Source organism: Rhipicephalus microplus, chromosome 8 (genome assembly GCF_043290135.1).
Source record: "Rhipicephalus microplus isolate Deutch F79 chromosome 8, USDA_Rmic, whole genome shotgun sequence".
NCBI lineage: Eukaryota > Metazoa > Arthropoda > Arachnida > Ixodida > Ixodidae > Rhipicephalus > Rhipicephalus microplus.
This window is the reverse complement of record NC_134707.1, coordinates 57,487,172-57,513,744: the sequence shown is the minus strand read 5'-3', so window position 1 is coordinate 57,513,744 and position 26,573 is coordinate 57,487,172. Positions and strand designations below refer to the sequence as shown.

Below are 26,573 nucleotides of genomic sequence, written 5' to 3'. Positions count from 1 at the left end.
GCTCAGACATTATGGCTGGCACGACGTTGCTTTTTTTTTCTTTGTTGACGGGCAGCAATCATCAAAGTTTTCGACACCATTGTACGCGAAGTTAAAACCGGAGTGAAGCTGTAGGATGACTGTTGTCACCCTACTGACGAAAGAACAAAGGTCGCTTTGTTTAGTTTGAAATTATTATCTTTTTGTTGGATGAAACGGTGTCCGTTGTTCTTTCCTTACAAGAAGCGGACAACTGTCTTTCATGTTTTGTGAGTTTCTTTAAATTATATATCAGCTGCCCGCTTTTTAATTTACAACTTATTTAAGACGTCACAGTGGCAAGCCTCATATATTATCTTGTCTTTTGATTTCTGGGAGGAGTTAAGCAGCAGCCCTAAATAAGAATTCAGTATCTTTATTAACGTTGTCATAATAATTACCTTCAGCGTAATCAATGTCAGTACGAAGTTTGAAGTTTATTTACAGTTACTCAGTGCATGAGACATGAATTGTCGTATATATTGCCAGGATTATCGCTTTTTACTTATTGCTGGTCATTGATTAAGAAGAAACTGTATATAGAAACTCCTCCTGGGGTAATCCTCAATGATGTAATCCCCAATGAAGTAACCGTCAATCCTCATATTTACCTTGAGCACATTCATACACAGCCCTATATACCCTCCGGGTTTAGGTCTTCAATAATTATTTTTCTCTTAGGGAGTCCTCGCCATAATTGCTGAAGTGCAATGTCTCCTGCAAGTCGCAAGTCGCTGTGGTATTATGCGTTGGCCTCTATACGTATTGCCAGCAAATCACGACGATCGTTTGATTATTACATTAAAGCACGTAGTAAACTGAATTAGATGGACCATGTTCCTTTTACTGACCCCTCTAAGAGCGAAAAAGTTAGGTTTTCGATCCCGCATTGACTTAGATTGTTTTGGTGAAAATTTTATTTCATGTGATTGGTATGTGGGGTTTAACGTCCCAGAACCACCATATGATCACGAGAGACACGTCGTGGAGGGCTTAGGAAATTTAGGCCACCTAGGGTTCATTAACGTACACCCAAACTCCGGGCACACAGGCCTACAGAATTTTCGCCTCCATAAAAAATGCAGCAGCCACAGTCGGGATTCGATCCCGTGACCTGCGGGTCAGCAGCCGAGTACCCGTAAAAATTTGAGTATACATACAAAATGTAAAAAAAAATTAGGATGGGTGCAAGGTTTGTGCTCCACCAACCATCCACCTAGAGGCTCCACTGAATTGATCATAAAGCTACTGAAGACTAAGGGGATGCCGTTATTATTCTACAATCAGTATTGAATCCTAGTTCCGAATAATCCTGCAAGATGCATGTCAATCGGGAGATAGTCGTCAATATTCTGTGTCGTAATCCTTCCGCCACTTTGATGGACACCACAGAAGCTAGTTCGCATTATACAATGTCCTTGTCCTTCCAGTCCTCAATCATTGCACCCTCACTCTGGTAATCGCTCTAGCATCCTGGGTAGCTCACTTGGTAGAGCAAGTGCCCCGGAAACGCGTTGTTTCCGGGAGGCATTCATTGACCACAGCAAATCATCCGTCACTAATAACCTTCTTTTCTGAGAAATCCGCTTGTATTTTTGGTAGCTTTGCGCTAGAAACCAGTGGTTTGCAATTTTACCTGTAATTGCTCTACCTTATTCTTATATGATTATTAAGTGAAAAGAAGATAAAAGTGAGCCCCGCAACTGTTTGCACCGCAGTGCGGCACCTCAACAGTAGCTCACGAGGGATGGGGGAAAGGAAGGATTAAAAGGATATGATTAAAAGATATAGAGATAGAGAGAAGGGGAAGGAGAGAGCGTGGCGTTGGGACGGCGACATCCAGAAGTAAGGAGAAGATGGGAAAGATGGACACGGTCGCAGAAGTTCGAGGACAAGGCACCACTCAGCGAGATCTCTAGTCGGCGTCAGGAGATGGCGTAGGGCGAGGCCAGTCGGCCAGAGCTGCGCTGTCGTCGTAGATCGCGGGGGCACGACCGGTCGGCACGCAATCCAGCCAGCGAGTCCTTGCTCTACCTTGAACAAACGGCTGTGATATTTGAGCGTTTTGAGAAATCGCGTGTATAATGTTTCAGGTGGATTGAATTATTCGGTTGGAAAGGGGCCTACATAGAATGTTAAATGTTTTGCAAAAACGCTAACAATTTTGAGTAAAATCGCTTGTATAACGGGTCGAAATGTTCGCGTAAATCAAGAACGATTGTGTCACCACGTGGTATCAAGCGCAAACATAAATGGGGGACTTTCATTTAAGAAATAAAATTCTGTCAGTCTCCAGCTCACCTACCTTCAACGTATTGTTCCAACTTTTAGCCCCCGGTTCACTGAAGCGCGGTTAAAAGACATGAGTTTACGTCTTCGTCAGATCAATTGAACCATCCGAATAGTCAATACGACTTGACTTAACCTCAATCTCCTACGTGTGACCATACAGTCCTTCAACGACTTTAATATGACCATAGCCGATCCCTTTCGTGAAGTCCCTACAGTGTTCAATTTATAGTTTGATGTGCCACGTTCCAGTTCTATCGGCAAAAGCATTAGTTTTTTTTTCTTTCCTCAAAGATAATGCAACAAAAATTTAATTGCGCGCACATCAGGAACCCGTGTTTTCATTCTCTTTACATCAAAATGAAACGCGACTGACTTCAGAAAGATGAAGTATTTAATTACATGCAAATTACAACTTAATTGCTAAAACCCACGTGAAAGATCTTGGAACGCAGTGCTGAAAGCCTTGCAGTTGTGTAACGGGAATTTGACGCATTAGTCGACAGAGAATCACAATGCGAGTCACTAGGGCTTGTGTCGTCCCACAGACGTTTTCTGCGCTCTGGTAGAATACTTTTTAAGGGGCGAATCTCCTTAAGGCGTCACCCGATCGTCCTCTGTAGTAACCACCTCTATCGAGTATGTGCCACAGTATGTGTCACAGGTTTATTTCTTAGAATGTCCGCTAGATGGCGGTACTTGTATAATCAATATATGATGAATAGATGCGAGATGGCGGTACTTGGAGTGTTCACTAGACAGACAGACAGACAGACAGACAGACAGACAGACAGACAGACAGACAGACAGACAGACAGACAGACAGACAGACGCACGGACGGAGAGATCGACCCATGGATGGCCGCACGGATGGACGCCTGGATGGGCGGACTGACGCAGTGACAAACGGAAGCAAGAACGAACGCACAGATGGACGGAAGCACGGATGTACTGACGGATGCTTCATCCCACTCATCATCATTAACTCCGAGGATATGCTGTGATTTTTCTTTAAATTTCTCCGAATATCTCCGCCCCGTCGCGGTGGTCCAGTGGCTAAAGTACTCGGCTGCTGACCCGCAGGTTGTGGGATCGAATCCCGGCTGCGGCGGCTGCATTTCCGATGCAGGCGGAAATGTTGTAGGCCCGCGTGCTCAGATTTGGGTGCACGTTAAGAAACCCCAGGTGGTCGAAATTTCCGGAACCCTCCACTACGGCGTCTGTCACAATCAAATGGTGGTTTTTGGGACGTTAAACCCCACATATCAATCATCTACACCAATATTTCAGTGTGCGCGCACTTCCTTAAAGAACGCACAGGTTTACAAGGATAAAAACAAGAAATGAGAGAGGCACAGATAATGGTGGTTCCTTTCGGATAGATAAGTGTGATTTATGAATGAAACAACTTCACCATTTTTGGAATAGATAAGTCTCTCGTTACAAATCTTGTACTTGGCATACTTAAGAGCATCCAGTGCTGCGTACCATCGCTTGCTTGCTAACTGCAAAAAAGGACGAACTGGCGTGTGCGACTTGTCGAGAACGAAGAACTACAAGACCAATTAAGGGCTGTTCAAAAGGCTTACAACGAAGCCACCCAACTCTAACCAGTGGTGCCGATGTGGACACGACCCACCTCGGCCTTAAATAACCTAGTTTCAAGGCTGTATTTAATAAAGTTATTATATCAATCAATCGAGCAATCTTTAAGCGACCTTAAGTCATGTGGATACGTAATCAGGGGACTGTCTAGAAGGCCGCGTCGTTTCTTGCTTAAGTGCGAATGAATAGAAGTTTAGGGTGCGCGCTCTGGTCTGACGTCATGAGCCGAACAGCCGGTGGGCGTGATAACTTCCACGTGGAAAGGAAACGGATCGTAAGAACGCCTGAACAGTAGAATATTGTAAAAAATCACAGCATATACACGGAGTGAATTATGATGAGTGGAGTGAAGCGTCCGTCCGTCCATTCATCCGTCTGTCCATCCGTCCGTGCATGCGTCCATGCATCCGATCACGTTCGAGAATGCAAATGGCGCGCGGGTAACGCCGACGAGACGCAAGCCAAAGAATCCAAGTGCAAGCGTCCTCAACATGCCCACCGTTCCTGCTTCGCCCATGCCCCGCCAACAATCCGCTATGTACGGTGACTATCCAAGAGACAGAAAGGCCATCGTTCTCCGCGTACCCAGGCACAGCCCGCGCAGCAGCCCCTCGGAGAGTAGCGGTACAGCGCCATCTAGAGTATTCTCACTCAGTTGCAGCTTGTATGTACTTGTGTGGGACAGCGCCATCTACTAAGCTGTTCGTGAGATACTGCCTTCTTTTTTCTCTCGTCTCTTATTCTCTCAGTTACGTGTGACGCGTGACAAGGTTAAAAGGGGAACTTCGTCCCTAAAACAGCGCCAACTGCTGATGCGTGTGAGAAATTCATGTTCGCCGGGCCGATTAGCAATACGAGTACGGGAACAGGCCCCGGGTTGCGAAGCACAAGCAGCAACTGCGCCCCGAAAATCCGACAACTTTCCGAACCTAATACACGTGACAACAGCGAGCCGAGGAAGCGGTGTTGCGGGCAGATCATCGTCATCGTGGCAATGGCGGAAATGCGTTCGCCAGGGCGGACGCCTACTTTCGGCGGGAGTTTCTAGAGTGGCACTTCGGCTTCGGCTGCGACGTCCGCAACCAAATGTGGCCGAACGTTTCCATTTCACTGCTGGACCATCTGTACGGAATTATTGGGTGGTGATGTTTTTTTTTAAACTTTTTTTTCAAAGCTATTTCCATCACTGGCTTGGGCCTGGGGTAAAACACCGTACTGCCACACAGAATGCTTGGTTCCGATTCCGGTGCAAATCCTCCTATTTATCGTCACGCATAAGAAGTGTGTTACACATAAAAGGTAACGTTAGTCACCTCTTAAGGGTGACCATATAAGGTCAGCATCAGAGCAAAGAGGCAGTGACAACAATTTTGAAAGACGAGTTTGCTCTCTCTTAAATATTTGTAGACGGCTCTGATACAACTCTCCTTGAGCATAGTCAGGAAAAGGCTCCAGTAAACACATATTAACATGGCTCGCGGCCTAGAAGTTGCAATAAATTCTCAAAGTCTGCTAAAAGTCACTTTATCTTCTTTCGACAAATAACGCTACAGGCTCAGAGGTACAACGTCCCAGGCCAAGTATGAGCCATTGACTGATTTGTGCATGGCGTGCTCGGTTATTACTGGGGCCGCCGTGGGAGACCGTGACTTGTCCAAGCGTGCGCGTGCAAGCGCACTGAAAAGCAGGGCATTTGAACAAAAAGAGAGAGAAAAAAGTGCTTGAGGTCACGAGGCACACGAGACGCATTTTCTTCATCCGTGCCAACACTCCCTGCTTATTGGTTCCAGCTCTTTTCTCGGGATGAGAAAAAAAGAGAGAATGCAATTGCAACGTGCGACAAATCATTGTAACTCCGTTCGAACAGAACGGTTTCCGAAAATTTTTGCGTGGTGAATTAGTGAGGCAATAATAACCTTTAGTAAAGCCATTCTATGTCCCCTTTAGGCTTTCAGCTAAAAAGGCAATTTAAAAAAAACCTGTTGACAGCTAAATATACAGCAAGATGAGATGCAAATGCATCTCCTTCTCGATACCTTATCCTAATTAACCTTTTTCTGTCCTTTCAGGCTGCAACATTGCTCCGATATTGGCATTGCTGTATGCAACAAAATGAACAACAGCGCCAGTACTGCGACGTCCACGGCAATGCGCAGGACGATTCCACCAAACCGTTGCGGGTTCAAGAAAGAATAAGGAATAGTTCGAAAAACAAATACGAACCGCGCACGTAATATAGGGTGCAAAGCTCGCATCGCATCGGCATAGTCTCGAAACTTAAAAAAAGCGAGTGTTCACTAACGACTATCGATGGGTGGTAGCGGGAAGACGAAATGACATTTCACCAAATCACAAAATATTACATACCGAAAAGGCGTACATTTCAATTTGAATTTAAATTTATAAATTTTTATTTACCAGAAAAACAATCTGGTGGGTCATCTGGGCAAAAAGCTGTCGCAGTAGCTTGATGAAGGCCCAGGGTCTCTTACATGATAATAGCACATACATGACACATGTCACCGAGTGTTTTACATAGCATTCGCATCGAAAGTATTATGCATACAGATCAGCACACATCACACGTATAAATAAAATGTAACACTGACACTTCATACAGGAATGCGGGCTAATGAGTACCCTCCATCCCTCTCCAAATTACGCAAAAATAGTCTTTACAATGGCGAGAGTTACAAACCCGATCTTATCCGAGGCCAGCTCTCATACCTAATACACTCAGATTTATAGTTAGGCGACAAATAAGCAGGGAAATGACAACCTATCGCATATGCTATGAAAATGTACAAGTATATTAAAGCATAACAGTGATGCAGCCTGTAACGTAAGTGGTTGGAGTAACTTCGCAGCACCGAAAAATAAGGATGGACGACAAAAAAGAAAAGCATACAACACGAGCACTGAATTTTTCAGTACTGTGCAGTTGTCACAATTTCGCTTATTGTAAGCAAACGTGTTGAACAGCGTGAGAAAAGAAAAATAAGGTATACTACCCGAAATGGTAGAACTAGTGGTGCGCTATTTTATGGGCAGTCAAGTTTTTAACGAAGGCGGTGATACGCTGGTTGGGAAGTTTACCGATTCGATTGTAAGCGAGTGACTCGGAATGAATTTCGCGATAAGGTATCGTATACGTGCTCCTGCTCTGCCTTATCATTCTTTATGCATTTTATCGTGATTGTATTGAGCAACGCGCGCATATATTAAGAAGGAAACAAAAAGGAAAAACGATTTTTCGCGTAATAGGGAAGGACGATTTCACAATCCTGAACACACCCCTCTTACTGCGATATGACGCTCGGTGGGCAAAAAAACGTGCGAAGAGCAAATGCTTGTGGAGACGCTACCTAGAGATTCCCGCATAGAACACCGTGACATCATTGACTTTGAAGGCGTCTATTGAACTCTACTAGCGTTTAACAATAAAATTGAAACACATCATCATCTGTGGGTGCCATAGTTCTGGCCTATGAAGTTCTCGACAATCTCATTGCGCCAATGTCCCGAAAATGCGGAAGATACATTTGGAAATGTTTGATGTCACGCACAAAAATTCTAGCGTGAAATTTTTAAATGTGTTTCAACCTTGATTTTCCTCACGAATAATGAACTTAAGATAGTGAAACATATAGCATTAGAGTTCCCAGAGTGCAGTTTGCCAATCTAAACTAGGTAATTGTTCCTCTTCAGTGTCGCTTTAAAACCAAGTGACTTCTCTTTTCGTCACTTCTTCTTGGGTGACCGAAACTGGTACAAAATCGTGGAGCATTAGTACCAATTGGAAATGCTTGTTTCATATTAGCACTCACCCGAACTAACGATTCCGTTTAAGGTGGCCTGTAGAACGACGGCATTCCGAGTTTATCTTCGCGCATAGTGTGGACGAAAAAGAAAAACGCGAACGCAGCGACATCTACGTTTCTGTTGTTTCGCATTTATTTTCGAGCGGTTGTGGCCTGGTTGGTAAACACAAACTCTTCCACATTACATTCAAAAACCATCCTTGCGTGTTTTTATTGCTTTCGCAGTCAGCGCATCACGAAAACCACACCCAGTGCCGTTCGCGTTTCTCTCCATCATTCCTGCACACAAATCGAAAGGCCCTGCTAACGTCGACGTGAGATAACGCCCACGGTAATGAAGGAACAGACACCAGAGGCATTACAATAGGCTATTTTTCCAACGGCGTTATGGTATTTTTTGTAGTCGACAAGGTTTCGGGGTTACAGCCAACATAGCCTGTCTTTTTATTCTCTTTCTGGTCGGGCAGGTAGAAAGAAAAATTTCTCGTCATTCTACGATTGTCCCAATCCAGAATGGACCTGCAGTATGAGTGCTATCACTCGAATGACGAGCAAAGAAAGACAGCGTCATTTTTGTTGCTATAATTTTTTGCGGAGTGAGACCATTTCTAAAATAGTTTTTTTTTCTTGAGAGCTGCTGAAAATTCCTCTTAAAATCTCTAATTGAATTAACGAAATAAAGTTTTATATCCGCACCCCTCTTTTGAATACACAACTTGTCTAAGACACCCATTAATAGCTGAACTTTTCATACTGCTACGTCTTTTAATTTGTAAGATGACATGAGTGGTGCGCTTAAAAGTGAAATAGCAATTACAATTAACACTGTCATAATTCTCATTTTCATCGTATTCATTCTTCTTCTTACTGGGATTATCGATATTGCAGACCCCTGATTTTCGGTTGCGTGAGAACTGTATGACCGAAATAAATCTTGCGGAAATCCTCAACGCTGCGTTAAAGGGGCTCTGCAGTACTTCTTAAACGTGCTCAGAAAACGCTTCTGATCGGTAGTCGAGGTTCCCGAAAACAAGCGAGCCAAACAGCGCCGCGCGCGGCTAGAAATTGGAAATTAATTCTCAAAATAATTGAACGATCTCTCACTATATTGTCCAAAAATGATGCCATGAGCCCGCTTTACCATGGCACAAACACAAAGCCAAGGCAATTGGTTGATCTGAACATTGTGAGCTGTATAGTGACCATGGCCGCCACGAAATGCCGCCACGGCCCTGGGTGTTCGAGAGGTTTCCCCCATTTTCCCTCACCTTTCTGAATAATAAAGTTTATTCCTGCTCCGACGCTGAAAGTAAGCCCTCTCCCATTAACAGGAACCATGTGCAGATGCGAAGCAGCGCGATTGTCCACTTGTGTTTTCATATATTGTTTTCATTTGTATTTTTTCCGTGCATGTTTCATTTCTGTGTGGAGTAGTGTATATGTTGTGTACCGCTTAATTATGTTAAGCCCCCATTTGTTATGTTAGTCCCCTCCCATTTGTGCGTATTACCGAGTGTGTGCCACAATGTGAACAGCCAGCGCTGCTAGGGGAGTGCAACGGTGCTAGCGAGCGCCACACTATATACGAGTGCACAGCTGTGGCGGAGAGATAAACGGGAGAGGAGAAACGACGTGGAGGCAGCACTCTGCCACCTCCTCCATCCCGACTAATCCCACCTCCTCGCACTCTAACGAGGAGAGAGGGAGAGTTGGCGCATGCGCAGTGTGGGAGCGGATGGTCGCCAAGGGACGGATGCAGCTCCGAGCAAAAGCCGCTTCACATCTAAAAGAGTGTCGTTGTGCCTGGAATGCACGAACGTGTATGTCGTACCACCTCCTTACAAAGGACACTTTAGCGGCTGGTCTGTCATATGTTCGTGGTGCACGTTATGAACTATGCGTGAATTGGTCGTCTATTGACCTGTAGACAGTAATTTCTGTCATTTTGGCTGTACACAGTGCGCAAAGTGCGAAAGCCCTGTCGAACTGTGCTGACTCGTCTGTCTAATGTGCACTGCGATGCTATGGGGCTTGCAGGTGCTCAGTGACGAAAACCGTACGAAGTAATCAATTTGAACGCGGGAGTATTGTGTGCCGGGGTCCACCAAACGTACAGTGACGTATTTCCGTCACGGAAGTGCACGGAATCAATAAAGATAGAAGCGATCAGAAAACAAAGAAGAGATATGTTCCGTCAATAGCAGTCGAACCTACGATCTCTCGGTCCGTGACAACATATGCTATGCACGCTAGTCGCTGCGCCACGGTCACTTTTTTCTGTTTATTGCCAGACGTGGATATACATTACTACCACAGCGCTTTTAGCATGTGATTAAGATTACAGAACTTTCATTATGATAAGAACCTCCATCTATTCCAAAACGTCTTCGCCATTTTTCGATTCCCGAAATACTTCCCGCAGTCTGCTCACACACTCGGTTAAGGAAGAATTAACAGGTCTAATACTTATATCAAAGTTTCGCACAACCATGCTTTTCTTTAATACACACTTTGTAGGCATCAAAAACACGCCTTTCATATTTATCACTGCCCCATCACACTGCCTTTCGTAGAGTGAGTAATGCACCATGACCATGACATCTACGATCAATTCTTTCGACGTGTCGTTTCTATGCGTTCGTCCTATTTGGCACGTCTCCAACGAGGCTAGTGCAATTTTTCCAATGCCTTAACACGCCACCAGGTGGCGACCTTATCCCAAGAGTCGGCGTCGTTCATGGCATTCATCTATACATCCTCCCTCCCCCCCTCCCCCCCCCCCCCAAAAAAATACCAACGGCAACAGTGATTCGACCTCTCTCTGCAGGTAGCCCATTCTTTATTACCGCACGTCAGCGATCTCACTCAGCCTCGTCATGACCGACCACCTAGCCCTCATGACGTGATGGTTGCTCACTGCAGCACGCAAGGTGACGGCCAAAATTTCACTTGTTTAAAGTTCCGGATTCCTTTCTTCTTCATGGCGTTACGGGCCTTTTCGACGAGATCATTGGGAACGCTGTTTACGAATTTTTTCTTGAGGAGAACGTGAAACCATTCGTAAGCTTTCGATCGTCCTGTAAAAGAGGATTTCGAAGAAGAGGCGTGAGGTCTTTCAACACCAAAATATGTCTCATTATCTCTCTCTCTCTCTCTCTCTCTCTCTCTATATATATATATATATATATATATATATATATATATATATATATATATATATATATATATATATATATATATATATATATATATATATATATATATATATATATATATATATATTCCCATTCAGCAATGGCAGAGGGCTGTTCCTGTAGCCGAGAGATGGCGCCACTTACGAGCATCCCCAAAATCCTGAGAACGCGGAAAGCGTAAAAATGAGAGGGTGGATTGGTGACGCCACATAGCGTCGCGGAGACCAAGCTCGCCGACAGGGAAGTATACATTGCTGGAGTAACAATCAGTCGTATTACCCTTACATATTGGCGACGTTTTTGTGGGGCAATAAACTCCGTAATGATTTCAATCAGGCCTAACTTTATCCGCCATACTGTCAAGAAACAGTTGGGATGGAAAACAAAGACAAAGGTCAGGAGGCAGCACAAAAGACAAGTCCTGATTACAGATCGAAAGATTTCTTGAAAAAAAGCAATACATATGCAAATAACTATTTGTAAGTCATGCGTATACTTGAACGTGTTGTGAACGAGCTGACACATGCACGTGCTCTTAATTACATTCTATGGGGTGTAAATGTACATGGTTCCTTTATCATGAAGACTCATCGAGGCTTGGCCGATGCACACTCTTCTCCCAACTTGTTAATGTTCCAAGCCTCGATCACTTTTCGGTTTAACTAATACTAGTTTTCACAAAGAATGCTCGTCTTATCGAGAAAAAACAGACGTGCCCACTGCGCACAATTCATGGACAAATGTCCCATGTAGGGGTTCCTAGTAAAGCCCTCGAATACTCCCCTAGCCGAACTATAACCTAACCACCCCCGTTTCTGTGAAAGCCTTTTCGTCGTGAGCTCACATTGAATTTGCGAGGAGCTTTTTGGAATGGCCACCTACCTTTCTCTTGTCGGCAGTGTCGTATCACGGCCCAGTTGTCGTAATCGGTGTCCAATATCTCTACGCGGTCCAGATCTGTAGAGCGCAGAAGGAGAACGCAATGTGAACTTGCAGGGTAGCGATGATAAAGAAGATGGGCGTGGTTAATCTAAAACAGAGAATTACCCGTGTACCAACTCATACATGCAGCAGATATGTGGGATGAACCACGCGCAATTGCCCTCGAAAACTATTCCTGTTTGTAGATTGGACAAAATGAATATATATATATATATATATATATATATATATATATATATATATATATATATATATATATATATATATATATATATATATATATATATAAGGGAGAGAAGTGTATACCTAAGGGCTCGTATTTCCGTGTTTTAACACAATATTAATGAGATATAACAGACAGCAATGCCAAGGAATGTACAGGGGAAGTTATTAGAACCAATGGAATGTCAATAAGAAGAAAGAAGAAAGAAAAGTGGATGAAAAGAATTACCAGCTGAGGAAGAAGTGTATTCCTAAGGGCTCATTTTTTCCGTGTTTTGACACTATATTATTGAGAATCTAACAGACTATAGTTCCAAGAAATGTATAGGGGAAGTTGTTAGAACCAATAGTTCTAGTACCTTCCCCTATACATTCCTTGGCATTATTGTCTGTTAGATCTTATTAATATATATATTTAAAGGCATTAGCATCCAACACATATATTTGAGAGTATGTACTAGCAGAATCACACAGCGAAAACGGGATATATCTGACATATTACCAAGTAGTCTTTTTATATTTATTTAATTTTTTTCCATCACCACTGTTCAAATTATATACTAAATTTAAAACAACAAAATCTTGGTCAATCTCCCAGAGTGGGCACGTGCCGTATTCTGAGGCTCAAATAAACAAACAAAAATCATGTCAATAGGCAGTTCTTGCACAAGAGTTATATACTTCAAGGTGACAGCCGTAAGTGTCAATATTTCAATGTTGCCCGAGGTCCGCAGCGTGATCACTTCGTGCCTGAGGCAGCCTTCAAACAGGTTTACTGCACGGTAGCGCCAACAGCACCGACGGCAACTCGCACATCGTCGAAGTACCTGCCACAGAGCTTAAGCGAAATGTTAGGGTTAGGTTTTCGCCAAAAAGATTACACGAACCCCCACAGGAGGGAGCCATTTGTAGATGCGAAGCAGAGGGCGCTAACTCTTACACTGGCGGTGGCGTTGACGCTGGCGCTCATCGCGGCGTTGCGCTGAAGAGAAGCCTCGGGAGGCACAAAGCACGCAGTTGATAAACCGGTGTTATCTACTGGAGCATGTCAATCCCTGCTAATGGACAATGAGAGACAGATGACTCTGATTGGGCACAAAGACGTACCCGCAGTCTGCTTTTAGTTAACGTGCACGTTTCGAATTTTCATCGTTCAACAAAGCACATGAAAAATCTCCCACCGGCACTACCTTAAAGGTCAAGATCCAGTGCCTACATATGGGCTGTCCAGTCAATGGTTGTGCAGCGCGAACATACGGTTTTTTGAATCAACAAACTCGCTAGCAGACGCTGCCTGCGTTGGCGTAGCGAGGTGAGAGAGAGAGGGTAGCATAGAAGAGAGAGAGAGAGACAAGGGAAGAGGACGCGCATGCACAATGGGGGTGTAAATGCCGCTGCGAGGAATGCATAGAGGAGAGAGAGGGAGAGCAAGCGTAGGCTAACAGACGCCGCCTGCGTCGGCGTTGCGAGGCGTGAGAGGCGGAACGTGGGAGAGGAGAGGGTGGAGGGCACGCATGCGCAGTGAAGGGTGGTCACGCCGCACACCGGATCGAGCTCGACCATAAGCTGCCTCGCATGTATACAACAACAAGTTGTTCAAAGGAAGTTCTCGCACACGCAACCGCCCATGGCGCCGGCTGCATGAAGTCCACTGTACGCCGAGAAATAGCCGAGCAGGCGTGTTCTCTCGTGGTGCAATGGGCCTTTTTTCGGGTCCCATCAGCACCTCCGGTGGAAATCAGCGAAATTGATGCTGGTGGCCCTTGGCCTCGAAAATCGACCAGCCGCGTGCCGGTAGGCAATCTCTGGGGCCTGCATTTGGGAGGTTTTCGGACTTAAGGTCGAGGTCCCTCCGTTGGTGTCGGCGTTGTGAACCGTAGCCGCCGCTGACGATGAAGAACAAGCGCGTCGCAGACCACGCATTTTTTTCAGCCATCACGGCGCAGCACATGCAATATTCCTACTGCATACGTCACGACGATGGCGGTTACGCTGATCATGATGGAGGTGACGGCGATGTTGGTCACGGACAACGACTGGCTTGTGCATTTCGTTTGGCTGGACACAACGAACAACTACGAGGGGAACGTGCTCAGACCTCGTCTATGTCAGCTTCAGGCTAGTTACGATACCACAGACCCATAATAATGAAGTCGAAACAAAATTCGGAACTCAACATAACATACAAGTTATGACCAAAAAAAAAAACATTGTATATAATTGTACACCACTTGTGACTCATTTACATGCGTGAGGGGTCAATGTCACGGGCGATTTGCGGTAAGACCGAACAATCCAACAGCTTCGCCTGCTGATAATCATTCACTTCGTGGATTTGCGCGTGATTTTTTTAAAGGAGGGAGACAGGAAACGATTCAGGGATTTCATAATAGCGTACGCAAACCTTCTCTCAAGTGTTTGTAGCCACTGTACATACCTCACACACACTATCTTATTGCGGGCCCTCGTTAAGTGACTGAAATAGCGGGTAACCGCAATGAACACTTCGTTAGCGCGGGCTATGTTCCGAAGCTCCCTGTTAGCAAGTTTGCGCTACCAGATGTCACTTATTCCACATATGACATTGCATTTTGATCATCGAAAATTTTGGTGCATACCTCATAGAAGCTGTCACGCATGCCCAGGCTACTTACCTGAAAAAGGCTAATTGCAGATGCGATACAGATGCTGCAACAAAAACGGTTGTCTCGCGAAAAAAATTAAGCAAGCGTAGCTGAGTTATAACTCGACAAACTTAGTTTTGCCGCGTTCGACCACTAGAATTCCTTCCCTTCACTTCAGCTCATTCGCCGTATGCTTCCTAATTACGACACAGTTAGAGAACTGTCAAAAATGCCCCTGTGATATCCTTGGCTTAGTAATGTGTTGGCTTTATGTCGAGCGCTGCACAATGTAGTTACAAGGGGCCAAGAAGCACGTCGCCTTCAGACCCAATCGTTTTGATTGTGTATCCGCGAAACGCTTTTAATCCGGATCGCCAATACTCCCATCACAGAGAAAATTAGTGATCTTACCATCACACACATAGCAATCGAAATCTTCTACCACGTGGAAGATGCCGTTCTCGAAAGTAGCATTTTCTTTCTTGGTGTAGTAGGGATCTTTCGAATCTCTGCAAAAAGCATGCGTGCGCTGTTAAGATTGTTTGATTAATATGTGGGGTTTAACGTCCCAAAACCACCATATGATTATGAGAGACGCCTTAGTGGAGGGCTCCAGAAATTTCGACAACCTGGGGTTCTTTAACGCGCGCCCAAATCTGAGCTCACGGGCCTACAACATTCCCGCCTCTATCGGATATGCAGCCGCCGCAGCCGGGATTCGATCCCGCGACCTGCGGATTAGCAGCTGAGTACCTTAGCCACTAGACCACCGTGGCGTGGGTGCACTGTTAAGAAGCACGTAATACAGAAAGACCATGTGTTCTACTATCGAGAATTTTCGCTGGACCGCGATACTCGTTATGCCTTTGTAGAAGGTGTTTGGCAACAAGAATATTTAGGGGAGGGGTTTGTATGGGGGGCTAGATTGGGCCCTTTTCTTAATTCGCTAGTGTGCTTCTCTGCGCTGTATATGTGCCCGAGTAATGACAGCGCCAGTCGCGCTTCAAGCGGAGATGCGTTGCTAGTTGAACGTGCGGGAGCTTGTCAATTACGGGTGCTTATATCAAGAGAGCCGCCTCTACACTTTCCACGTCATCACGTGGTAAGCAAACTGCGCTTGAACAGGCAATCTGCGGCAAGTCACTATAGCCGCCATTACTTGTTCAAACTGCATAGTAGGAAAGCTAACTTTGCAATTTTGAAAATGGTCTATTCTCATGTCATGGTACGGGGGGGGGGGGACAAGAATTTACATGTTTTGGCGTGGGTTTTTGGCATAGAATAGCAAAGGGTGTGTGCGTCCAGGCACAGTCATAAAACCAGCGGGGGAGGTCAAGCCGTCTAGCACCAAGTCTTAAAAACTACAAGTACGACTACTGAATTAAGCTAGCCCAAGACTGCTTCCAATGATATGGCCGCTGAGGTGCAGTGGTGAACCCTTTATACAGCAAATAAAGTTCACTACTTCGGTTTCACTCAGTCGCTTTCCCTCTCCCCTCACACTTGCACACTCATTCACTCACTCACTAACATTTTCCGACAACTCCTTGCGTGCCATTGTATAAGGCTTCCTGTTTCCACGTTTCCCCAAAACACATCACTTGACCCTTGACAGAGTTAGACATTAACACATAAGACATGATTCATGGAGTGATAACGTTTCTTTTAATAGGACATTTTCGTGCGTGAATCCTACAACGCTGTACTGTTATTCATATAGTGTCTGGCGCATCATAGACATTGTTGCTTTTGCACCGTAAAACCCTAACTAACTAACTAACTAACTAACTAACTAACTAACTAACTAACTAACTAACTAACTAACTAACTAACTAACTAACTAACTAACTAACTAACTAACTAACTAACTAACCAACCAACTAACTAGCTAACTAACTAGCTAACTAACTAACTAACTAACTAACTGTTATTCATAAGTTCGTGACGCGAGTTATTACGTAGCATGACGTAAAAGGTGAGTAGCCGGAATCGTGCAGGCACCAGCATCTCCTTAAACACACTGTAAAAAACCTTTGAAGTCTTATCCGAGATAATATAGTATGTGCACTGCATCTAGATTAAAGAAAGCGGAGACTGGTTGCTCGAAAACGCACAGAACTTACGGACTGTATTCGCGGAAAAGCCAGTGTCCCTTGTCCTTCGGATTAAACGTGTACGTACCGCAGCCCCGCATGGTGTATTTATGTCCTCCCCATTGGTCGAGCCCAATCACCCACTCTTGTTTCATGAACTGTTAGGGGTGGTGAAATATGGAAAGGAAAGGGTGAGAAAAAAAAAACCATGAAAACTCTTGTAGCGTTTATCTTTTTGAGCGAAAAATATAAGAAAAGATCCTCTTCAGATGTGGTTATATTTACCGGAGTACGTTTTCGCGATTGAAGTTCTGCGTGAAAACATTCACAGATTCACGGGATTTCGCGACATCTGCCCATGGCGCCGTATTAATGCGGTGGCGACTGTGCCCTACCGTCAATCATTAGGAACTAGCCAAAAGAAAACACCTGCCTAAGAAAATAATCTGGGGGGGGGGGGGGTTAGAAAAAGTGGGTAAGTGGGTAACGATTTAGAGTACAGGGTACTCTACTATGGGACAGCGTAACACCACGTGTACGACGAAAACAAATCAAAATTAACTCCAGGTTCTATACAGTCGAAAAGCCCTGGAACATACAGGTAATGTCCGAATATTTTACTAGACCAAGCGCGCAGCTTTCGTGGACATTAGAAGACCCCCCGTGCGAACAACATAAGCCAAAATAATAAATACACTGTGAATCTACGTGATTTTTTACTACTCAAACAGAGTTTTTATTATAATACTGGAGTTTATCTCTGTGGCGTAAAACCAGGAATCAATCTTCAGAATAGAATCGATCAAGTAAGATTGTTTTTCACCCATTTCCTATGAAGTTACACCAGGGCTCTTCTGCCACCGCCAGTAGATGGCGCCACGTTTCTCATGTCGCCGAATCGTGCTCATGTAAAATAACGAATAATTTTATAGCACGGGGGCTAAACCCGAGCGCTGTATCGATTTTGAAGGAATATAGAGTTTATTTTGTAACAGATAGTAGTCTACGTTGGCAATTTTTCGCCGGAAAAAGCCAGTGTTCTGCCATATTATGCCGACTGCAGCCAACCTGTGTCAGTAGTAAATAAGTTCTAGCAATCATTCAAGCTACGCCTACTGAACATAAACTGTTGTTACCCTCACACTAGCAGATAATAGTGAACGTCGGCCGGCGCTTCCCAGCAGTGGCATCAATCTATAGACCCTTCCACTGTTTAGAAACACAGACCCTTGACAACATCCGGTTTCGTCTATCGATTTGCATAATCGCGTCGGTGGGCAAAAGGAGCTTTAGAAAATAGTCCACTTATTTTCTACACTTTGCTTCCCCTATTTGGAAAAATATGTCGAAATGAGTGTTCTTTTGAGCTAGATAAAAATTATCAAACATTCTTTTAAGCTTTGACACGTTTATTTTATTTGAAACACTAAAGAGAGACTTTTCTTACCCGTTAAAAAACTGGAGAACGTGCTTTCAGTTTTGATGATGGGAGCTAGTAAATAAGGTGACCGGAAGTTTTTCGGCGTACAAGGCTTGCTATCTTGAAACCGTCTGTAGGAAAATAACTAGGGGCTAGCCATGGCAGCTATCTTCTTTTTTATTTGGAAATATAGGTTTCACTTCACGTATAATATAAAAGTTGAAACCACGCTTTCACGTCAAATTAAAAAAAAAACGAACACGAATTCTCAGCTCGCAGGATGGCATTGTTGCCCGATCAAATCGTGTGGCAGAAAAAGTTCAGCGTGGTTCGTACTGCTATAGCAAAAGAAGAAGTAGCACTACCTTACTCCAATCAAACTCTTTTTGATTTCTGACGCTGTAGCACGTCTCCAACTGGTCCTCTTCGCTATTGCTCACGCCCAGCATTCCAACCATGACGAACACCAAAAGTGCCTTGGTCGCCATACTCATATAGTTGTTCCTTATGTTGCCTGTGGCGCCGAACCTGTAAAGCAACCTATGTTGTAGAAAAGAATGATGTGAGAAAGGAGTAAAGAACAACTCTAATGACAAACAACGTATTTGCTTTAGTTCCAAGGAGAGAAGGATGGTAAGACCGACCACTTTGTTAGACACATATTAATGAGTCCAACAATTAAGTCAAGCAAAGCATGGAGTACATTCATAGGTGTCGGCAGGGTGTCGCGAAAGGGGCACTTGCACCTTTCAAGCGACACCAGCACTTGCTTCCCGCTCAAGCTACACCAGCGTTCCCATTCCTCCACTAGCAATGCGACATAAGTTTGCACCCCAAAAACAAGGTCCGGCTGAAGGCCATCAAGACATTACGATGATAGATGATGTTTTATGGCGTTAGGATCATTGGATGGCCAAAGAGCGCCAATGAGGCGATTGTACTTTTCTTTCAATAAACCTGATAGGCTTGGTTCATAATGCTAAACTGCAAAGCGTAAATTTGGTGCAGGACAAATAGAAGCATGCACAGAACACTGATCCTGTACTTTGTGTGTTCTACTGCCGCATGTCCTTCCTATGTGTAAGGTAGTAAAGTGGCAAAATGGGCATGGCCTAGTTAATCTCCTTACCTTTCTTTTTTTTATGTCCCGTACCAGATTCACGCGTTGTAGTTTAGCGTGTATACGCTTGCTTTTCTTATCTCATCCAAACCACAGAAGTGGAGGAGGAGAAGAGAGCAACAGAACAAGCGCTTGCTTTTTTATGCCCTTCCATTTTGTGTGGTGGTAAAAGAATTGACAGCGTGCGCGTATAGATGATTCTGTTAAGAAATAGGAAGTGGGCTTTGGTGAGCACGGGAACTGCCTCTTCGAAGTACGGTTACCAAGCTCGCCAAACTCCCGCTTCGTACTTCTTAACAGAATCGCCTACGGAAGCGAGCACGTATACATGCTGCTGAAGAAGGCAGCTGTTGCCTTGGCATCCACTTCTCGAAATGTTGGTTCTTGTATGTCACAGAACGAGCGCTAAACAAGAGCGCGCCGCCAAATCCTTGCGACAACGGGCGGCAGAAACGCCGCGAGGTAAAAAGAAAAAAAAAAGAAAGCAAACATCCAGGGCTCCCGGGCGCGCGCTCTCCCCGCAGAAGCACGGCTTCGCAGACGATCCTCCTCACCCCACTTCGGCGGCCCAGCAAGCCCGCGATTTTTCCAGAACGAAGGGGGCGGGGCCATACCGAGTTGACTCACCGGCCGGAGAGGGCATTCCAACTGTCTCGCCCTCTTCCCAGCTTTCGCCGCGTATCGCGCCGACGAAATGACCAGAAATTTCTGGAAGGTGGCGCGGAAGGTATTTAATCGAGCGGCCGAGACGACAGAACAGGAGGTGACGGAAGTTAACGCCAGAGCGCGTAGGAATTCCGCCGTGGAGTCGGCGAAGGTTCTGCCCGTAGTGACAGAACAGGAGGAGACGGAAGTGAGCGCCAGAGTGCGTAGAGAGTCCGCCGTATAGTCGGCGAAGTTTGTGGTCCGTAGGGACGGCTCGAGCTACAGGCAAGAGTGTGTGTTTACCGCTATCGAGCGAAGACCCGTGGCAACCGCTGCGAGTGTGAAGCCGTCGTGTTCCGGCGAAGAAGTTGAAGTTGGAAGAGTGGCCAATTGAAGACAGGAGGTTTCCTGGGAGAGAACTTCGAGAGCTGCGGAACGACAACAACGCTGGACTTTGAGTGAGTGATTCTCGGAAGAGTATCATTCAGACTTTTGTTCCAAGGACTTTGGACTGAATAGGTTTTATATCTCTTTAGTCTTTAAGTGTCTTGGTTGTTCAATGCATGCGACTGCATTGTAGTGCGTATTGTTGTCTGTGTCCGTTGTTTCAAGTGTGGTTGATTGTACTGTGTAGTACATTGTCTGTTTGGTGACGTATTGGATGTAACTATTGTGGAGTGTGCATACGTGTGTATTGTTTTTGATCTGCCGTTAATGAGAATATAATTTTGTTTGTTTATCAACTCTCGGCTCTGTCTTGTTCTTTGGGCCACAGCCGGCGTCCGCTGGCGCGCCAAAAAGGACCACTTCTAAATTGTCCACGCTTTCGTGGTGCGGTTCGGGGAGCCGATACTTCGGCTCTTGGAATTAGCCCGGCGATCGCCTCCCTAATAACCGGGACTGGTGTGACAATTAATCTGGCGTCCGCGATACAGGACCTTTTGGTGCACAGTGTGTCCAAAGTAGTGAGAAAGAGCCTCGAGTTGCTGATAGTGCTATCGGAACGATTTTGTGTGTTGTTCAGTGTTCTCGTTAACGAGTGCAGGGGAGTGTTCCGATAGACTGATTTAGGCAGATACTTTTTGCACGCGGCAAGGTTGTATTTGCGAGTTGCGAGACACAATGGATCTCGAAAAGTTAGTTGCTCTTGGTGAAAAGATGGGTCTTTCTGGCGCCGAACTACGGAAGTGGGTCACCCAGAAGGAAAAAGAAGAAAAAGAGAGAGCCAAAGAAGAAAAAGCAGCCGAGCTGGAAAAAGAGAGGTTGGCGGTCGAAAGAGCCAAAGCGGAAAAAGAAGCTGAGGTGGAGAGAGAGAGGTTGGCGGCAGAGAGGGCCAAGGAAGAAAAGGCAGCTGAGTTGGAGAGAGAAAGGCTGGCCGCTGAAAGGGCGAGAGAAGAAAGAGAAGCAAAGGAGCGACAGCTGAAAGAAGAAAGAGAGGCAAAAGAGCGACAGCTGAAGGAAGAAAGAGAGCAGCAATTGAAGTTGGAGCTGGAGAGAGAGAAGTTGGCAGCCGAAAGGGCGAGAGAAGAAAGAGAAGCGAGGGAGCGCCAGCTGAAAGAAGAAAGAGAAGCGGAGATGGCTGAAAGGGAACGGCAGCGGCAGCACGAAATTGAACTCGAGCGGCTCCGTTTTCAACAGCGAAACGAAACTCCCGTCCAAGCTAGAGTTGAAAGCAGCGAACGGGAAGATCACGGCTTCCGCTTGAACCCAAGCAAACTGCTCGTAGCGTTTGATGAAAGGAAGGACGACCTAGACGCGTACCTCCACAGATTTGAGACGATTGCGAGGAGCCAGAATTGGCCGGAACATCAATGGGCAACTGCTTTGAGTACCTGCTTGAGTGGTGAAGCGCTCAGTGTGTACGGCAGGCTGACGCCGACCGATGCAGCCAACTATGCAAAGGTGAAAGCTGCTTTGTTAAAGCGATTTAGATTCACTGTGGAAGGATTCCGGGACAGATTTCGGACAGGAAAGCCAGCTGATGGTGAGACGGCTACGCAGTATGCCGCCCGACTTTGCCATTATTTCGACAGATGGATTGAACTTTCAGGGACAGCGCAGGAGTACGATGAACTTAGAGAGCTCCTAATTAGAGAACAATTTCTTACTAGTTGCCACCCAAGCCTGTCGCTTTATCTGAAAGAGAGGAAGGCTGAGTCATTTGAAGGAATGCTTGAATTAGCTGATCAATTCTTGGAAGCGCAAGGTGGCACTAATTTGGCCAAGGTAAAGAAGGAGTGTCCCGATGATTCGAAGAAATTGGCTCCTGAAGAAAAGAAGCGTGCACCAGAGAGCATGCAGCGATGTTTTCTGTGTAACCGAGTGGGTCATCGCGCGAAAAACTGTCGAACGATCTTTACGAGCCCTACGGCAGTCAAATGTTTCAAGTGTGGTCAGACTGGGCACAAAGCAGATGCATGTCGAAACGGAGCGAGCCAAACTCACCAGGTATCCTGTGTGCAAGTGGCACCGAAATCCGATAATAATGCCGTCCCCGACGGATTCGTAGAATTGAAAAATGGGGAGAAAATTCCTATTGTCGGTGCTGTAATGTCAAAACAGCCAACCGGTGTTACGAAAGGAATGCCAGCGCGGCCTGGAAAAGTTGCGGGCAAAAAAGTTGCGGTGTTAAGAGATACCGGCAGCTCCACTGTTATCGTTCGGAGAAATCTGGTACGAGAAAGTGAGTTAACAGGCAAAATGAAACCGGTTTGCCTAATTGACCGTACAGCTCGGATGCTTCCCGAAGCAGAGATTGAGGTGGAAACCCCGTACTTCAGCGGGAAGGTTACTGCTTTATGCATGACGACCCCCCTGTATGACCTTGTCATCGGAAACATCGACGGGGCGCGAGGGCCAAGTGATCCAGAATGTTTGGGAGAAGACCCGAAGAGAGAGCCCTCGCCAACACAGCGGCCACGAGATACAGTGGAGGAACATCCCGTGACGGATCTCACTAGAGCCCAAGGTAAAGCCGCGGCCCAAGAGACAGCGGATCAGAAGATGATCGTGTTGAATGAGTTCACGGGCCGAGCAACTGGACTTACGTCGGCACGACCTCAACCGACCGACAGTGTAAAGGAGACGGAGTTCGCCAGCCGGGCAAAATGTAGAGGCATGATCAAGCGGGTAAATAAACAGACAGGACCCGTCGAATGTAATGACGCGTTAACGGTGTCGGAAGAGACAGCGATGGCTGAGACGACGCCTCAGATATCGTCGTTGGAAAGGGCTCGCCGAACGTGGAAACACAAGAAGAGATCGAGCGAGCACCGCAAGAAGGGGCGCAAGCGCCGCTCAAAGTACGTAGGATAAGTGCTGAGGCCAAAGCAGAATGTGTTTGCAGTGTTGAGTGCCCTATGTTGTGTTAATGTTGTGGTATCCTGTGTCACAAGTGTCGAAGTGTTGTGCTGTGATGTGATGTATAGTATTGTACCATTGTTGTAGTGAGAGAACCTTGTACATTTGTATATTGGGAATGTGTGGTGGAGTGTTGTACTCATGCGCTTGTGGTTGTGTTTTCATGTGTTGTGTAATTGAATTACAATGTACAATTGTATTAAGTGATCTATTGTGAATGTGAAGTGTTATGAGCGACTGATGGTGTTACAGTCTGTGAGAATGTGTGGTGACTGTTCGCGCTCGTTTGTGTGGTTTTGAATATTATGAGATAATATTCTTAAAGTGGGGGGCAGTGTCACAGAACGAGTGCTAAACAAGAGCGCGCCGCCAAATCCTTGCGACAACGGGCGGCAGAAACGCCGCGAGGTAAAAAGAAAAAAAAAGAAAGCAAACATCCAGGGCTCCCGGGCGCGCGCTCTCCCCGCAGAAGCACGGCTTCGCAGACGATCCTCCTCACCCCACTTCGGCGGCCCAGCAAGCCCGCGATTTTTCCAGAACGAAGGGGGCGGGGCCATACCGAGTTGACTCACCGGCCGGAGAGGGCATTCCAACTGTCTCGCCCTCTTCCCAGCTTTCGCCGCGTATCGCGCCGACGAAATGACCAGAAATTTCTGGAAGGTGGCGCGGAAGGTATTTAATCGAGCGGCCGAGACGACAGAACAGGAGGTGACGGAAGTTAACGCCAGAGCGCGTAGGAATTCCGCCGTGGAGTCGGCGAAGGTTCTGCCCGTAGTGACAGAACAGGAGGAGACGGAAGTGAGCGCCAGAGTGCGTAGAGAGTCCGCCGTATAGTCGGCGAAGTTTGTGGTCCGTAGGGACGGCTCGAGCTACAGGCAAGAGTGTGTGTTTACCGCTATCGAGCGAAGACCCGTGGCAACCGCTGCGAGTGTGAAGCCGTCGTGTTCCGGCGAAGAAGTTGAAGTTGGAAGAGTGGCCAATTGAAGACGGGAGGTTTCCTGGGAGAGAACTTCGAGAGCTGCGGAACGACAACAACGCTGGACTTTGAGTGAGTGATTCTCGGAAGAGTATCATTCAGACTTTTGTTCCAAGGACTTTGGACTGAATAGGTTTTATATCTCTTTAGTCTTTAAGTGTCTTGGTTGTTCAATGCATGCGACTGCATTGTAGTGCGTATTGTTGTCTGTGTCCGTTGTTTCAAGTGTGGTTGATTGTACTGTGTAGTACATTGTCTGTTTGGTGACGTATTGGATGTAACTATTGTGGAGTGTGCATACGTGTGTATTGTTTTTGATCTGCCGTTAATGAGAATATAATTTTGTTTGTTTATCAACTCTCGGCTCTGTCTTGTTCTTTGGGCCACAGCCGGCGTCCGCTGGCGCGCCAAAAAGGACCACTTCTAAATTGTCCACGCTTTCGTGGTGCGGTTCGGGGAGCCGATACTTCGGCTCTTGGAATTAGCCCGGCGATCGCCTCCCTAATAACCGGGACTGGTGTGACATTGTAACACTCCCAACGAAGATCATTGATTATGTCCCAACTGGCGGGAAGTTGTCTTTTCGTCTGCTTTACCTTCTTTACATTTATGTCAAAAATACAACACACTTAAAATAGCACAATTGACGTCCCTAACGAATTCCTTAGCTTTGTCATTTTATTCGTTTCATTCATATTGTGTCCTCTTTTAAATATTGTTTTGCCTATTTAGGCCTCCGTTTATCTTGATGCTTCTGTACTTAGGTTTACTGGCCCCTTGAGAATTATTTAAAGGGGGCGTGCTGCGCTTGTACGAAGCAATAAGCCTTGTAAAGCAAAGTTATAGGAGTAACCTTAGAAGAGAAGAGTGGGATGAAGGAACAAATGACTATTGAGGACATCTTAGTCGAAATCAAGAATGAATTTAAATAGTCACAGCATGCAGCGCGCAGGCGAAATAGCCCCTGGTCATTAGAAGTGAAATACTAGATTCCTAGAGCACTTGAACGCGCGAGACAAGAGAGAAAGTTATGGCTGCAAGCAAAGGACTAGGTTCACTGGTGAAACATGGGAAAGGCCTTTGCCCTGCGGTGGGCGCAGTCCAGCTGATGATGACTACGAGCGGCTCAATACAGCTGTTCCAACATCTGCATGTTCTGGCGATGCAGTTTGCGCTAAACAGCTGCAATATCAGCTTTGGGTCGTCAAGCAAACTCGCGAAACGGTCGACAGGCTTAGCCTGGTGGTCCCGACGTGGTAGTCGCCCGCTGCGTGCTAGGGGGCGTCCCGCAAGACCTAAATTCTTTTTTTTCCAACCGACCGACCGACCGACCGACCTGATATACCTGGCGCTCCAACTAATACGCCACTGATTCACAGTTATTTAGGAAGTGTATAAAGCCACCAGTATACCTCATGTGAAAGGATATATACGGGTGCGATATATTTCCACCTCTATAATCATGACGAAAACGAGATGAGGTTTCTGAGCTCTGAAGACTACCAACAGTACATGGTGTATATAAACGGCTTGTCGTTAGTACCCGTACCTACGTACGCTCCGTGGCGCAGTGGTTAGCGGCGCGCTTCGGAGCGAGAGGTCAGTGGTTCGACTCCTTGCAACAAAACTTGCTCAGTTTTTTCAGCCTATTAGTGTTTATTCTGTAACGTAATATCAGTTACGGAGTATGTCATAGGAGCCGTGGTGAACCCCTACATAAAACATATTCGTGTTAAAATATCAGCGTATCTATGCAGTGAATGATGGTGAGTGGGCGAAGCTCCGGAGGTACATCTTTAAACCCTTAATCCTCTGTACGTCTTCCCCTGTTGATCATCATATAAAGACGGCGAGCACGCACTGCAGCCATTTTCCGAGCCCTCCGCTCCACCGCCTTGTCTTCGTCACGCATACTCGAAGCACGCACACTACCGGTGAAAGAGGAGGCACACCGAGAGCGAACGCGTTTTAACGCCAGAGCGAACGCGCGCATAGGAGTCGAGAGAACACCGCAGCGCCATCTAGTGAGCAATTCTAGTACCAGCGTTGCGAGTACCATCTAGTAAGCGCCCTTACGAGTGGTGGCTACTACAACACGGGACTTGCCTACACCTTAGAAAGCTTCGCCCCTAAAAACAGCAGAAGACAGGAGAAGGTGGGAGCTTGGGATGAAAAATTGGTAAACAGGGCGTGTCCAGGAGCCGACGTTTCATTTATTACCGTGGCGCAGTGGATAGAGTTCCC

The 26,573-nt window shown here is 46.0% G+C and overlaps 1 protein-coding gene across 1 annotated transcript; it reads right to left on the bottom strand.

The window, feature by feature from the left end:
- Positions 1 to 10,544: 10,544 nt before the first annotated feature.
- On the bottom strand, positions 10,545 to 18,752 carry LOC142769062 (uncharacterized). Its single transcript, XM_075871914.1, has 5 exons — positions 18,594 to 18,752; positions 16,839 to 16,966; positions 15,127 to 15,224; positions 11,810 to 11,884; positions 10,545 to 10,810 (listed from the first exon to the last, which is right to left on the bottom strand). The coding sequence occupies exons 1-5, from the start codon at positions 18,720 to 18,722 to the stop codon at positions 10,647 to 10,649; spliced, it is 594 nt and encodes a 197-aa protein (XP_075728029.1). The 5' UTR covers positions 18,723 to 18,752; the 3' UTR covers positions 10,545 to 10,646.
- Positions 18,753 to 26,573: the final 7,821 nt, after the last annotated feature.

Bases quoted from the DNA above. Each gene is read 5' to 3' on its own strand.
- LOC142769062 (XM_075871914.1), bottom strand. From the start codon at position 18,722: ATGAGTATGGCGACCAAGGCACTTTTGGTGTTCGTCATGGTTGGAATG. The intron at 16,967-18,593 runs GTAGTGCTACTT...CACCCCTAACAG, and splicing joins AAGAGTTTGATTGGAGTAAG to TTCATGAAACAAGAGTGGGT. The intron at 15,225-16,838 runs GTAAGTTCTGTG...TGCTTTTTGCAG, and splicing joins CTTTTCCGCGAATACAGTCC to AGATTCGAAAGATCCCTACT.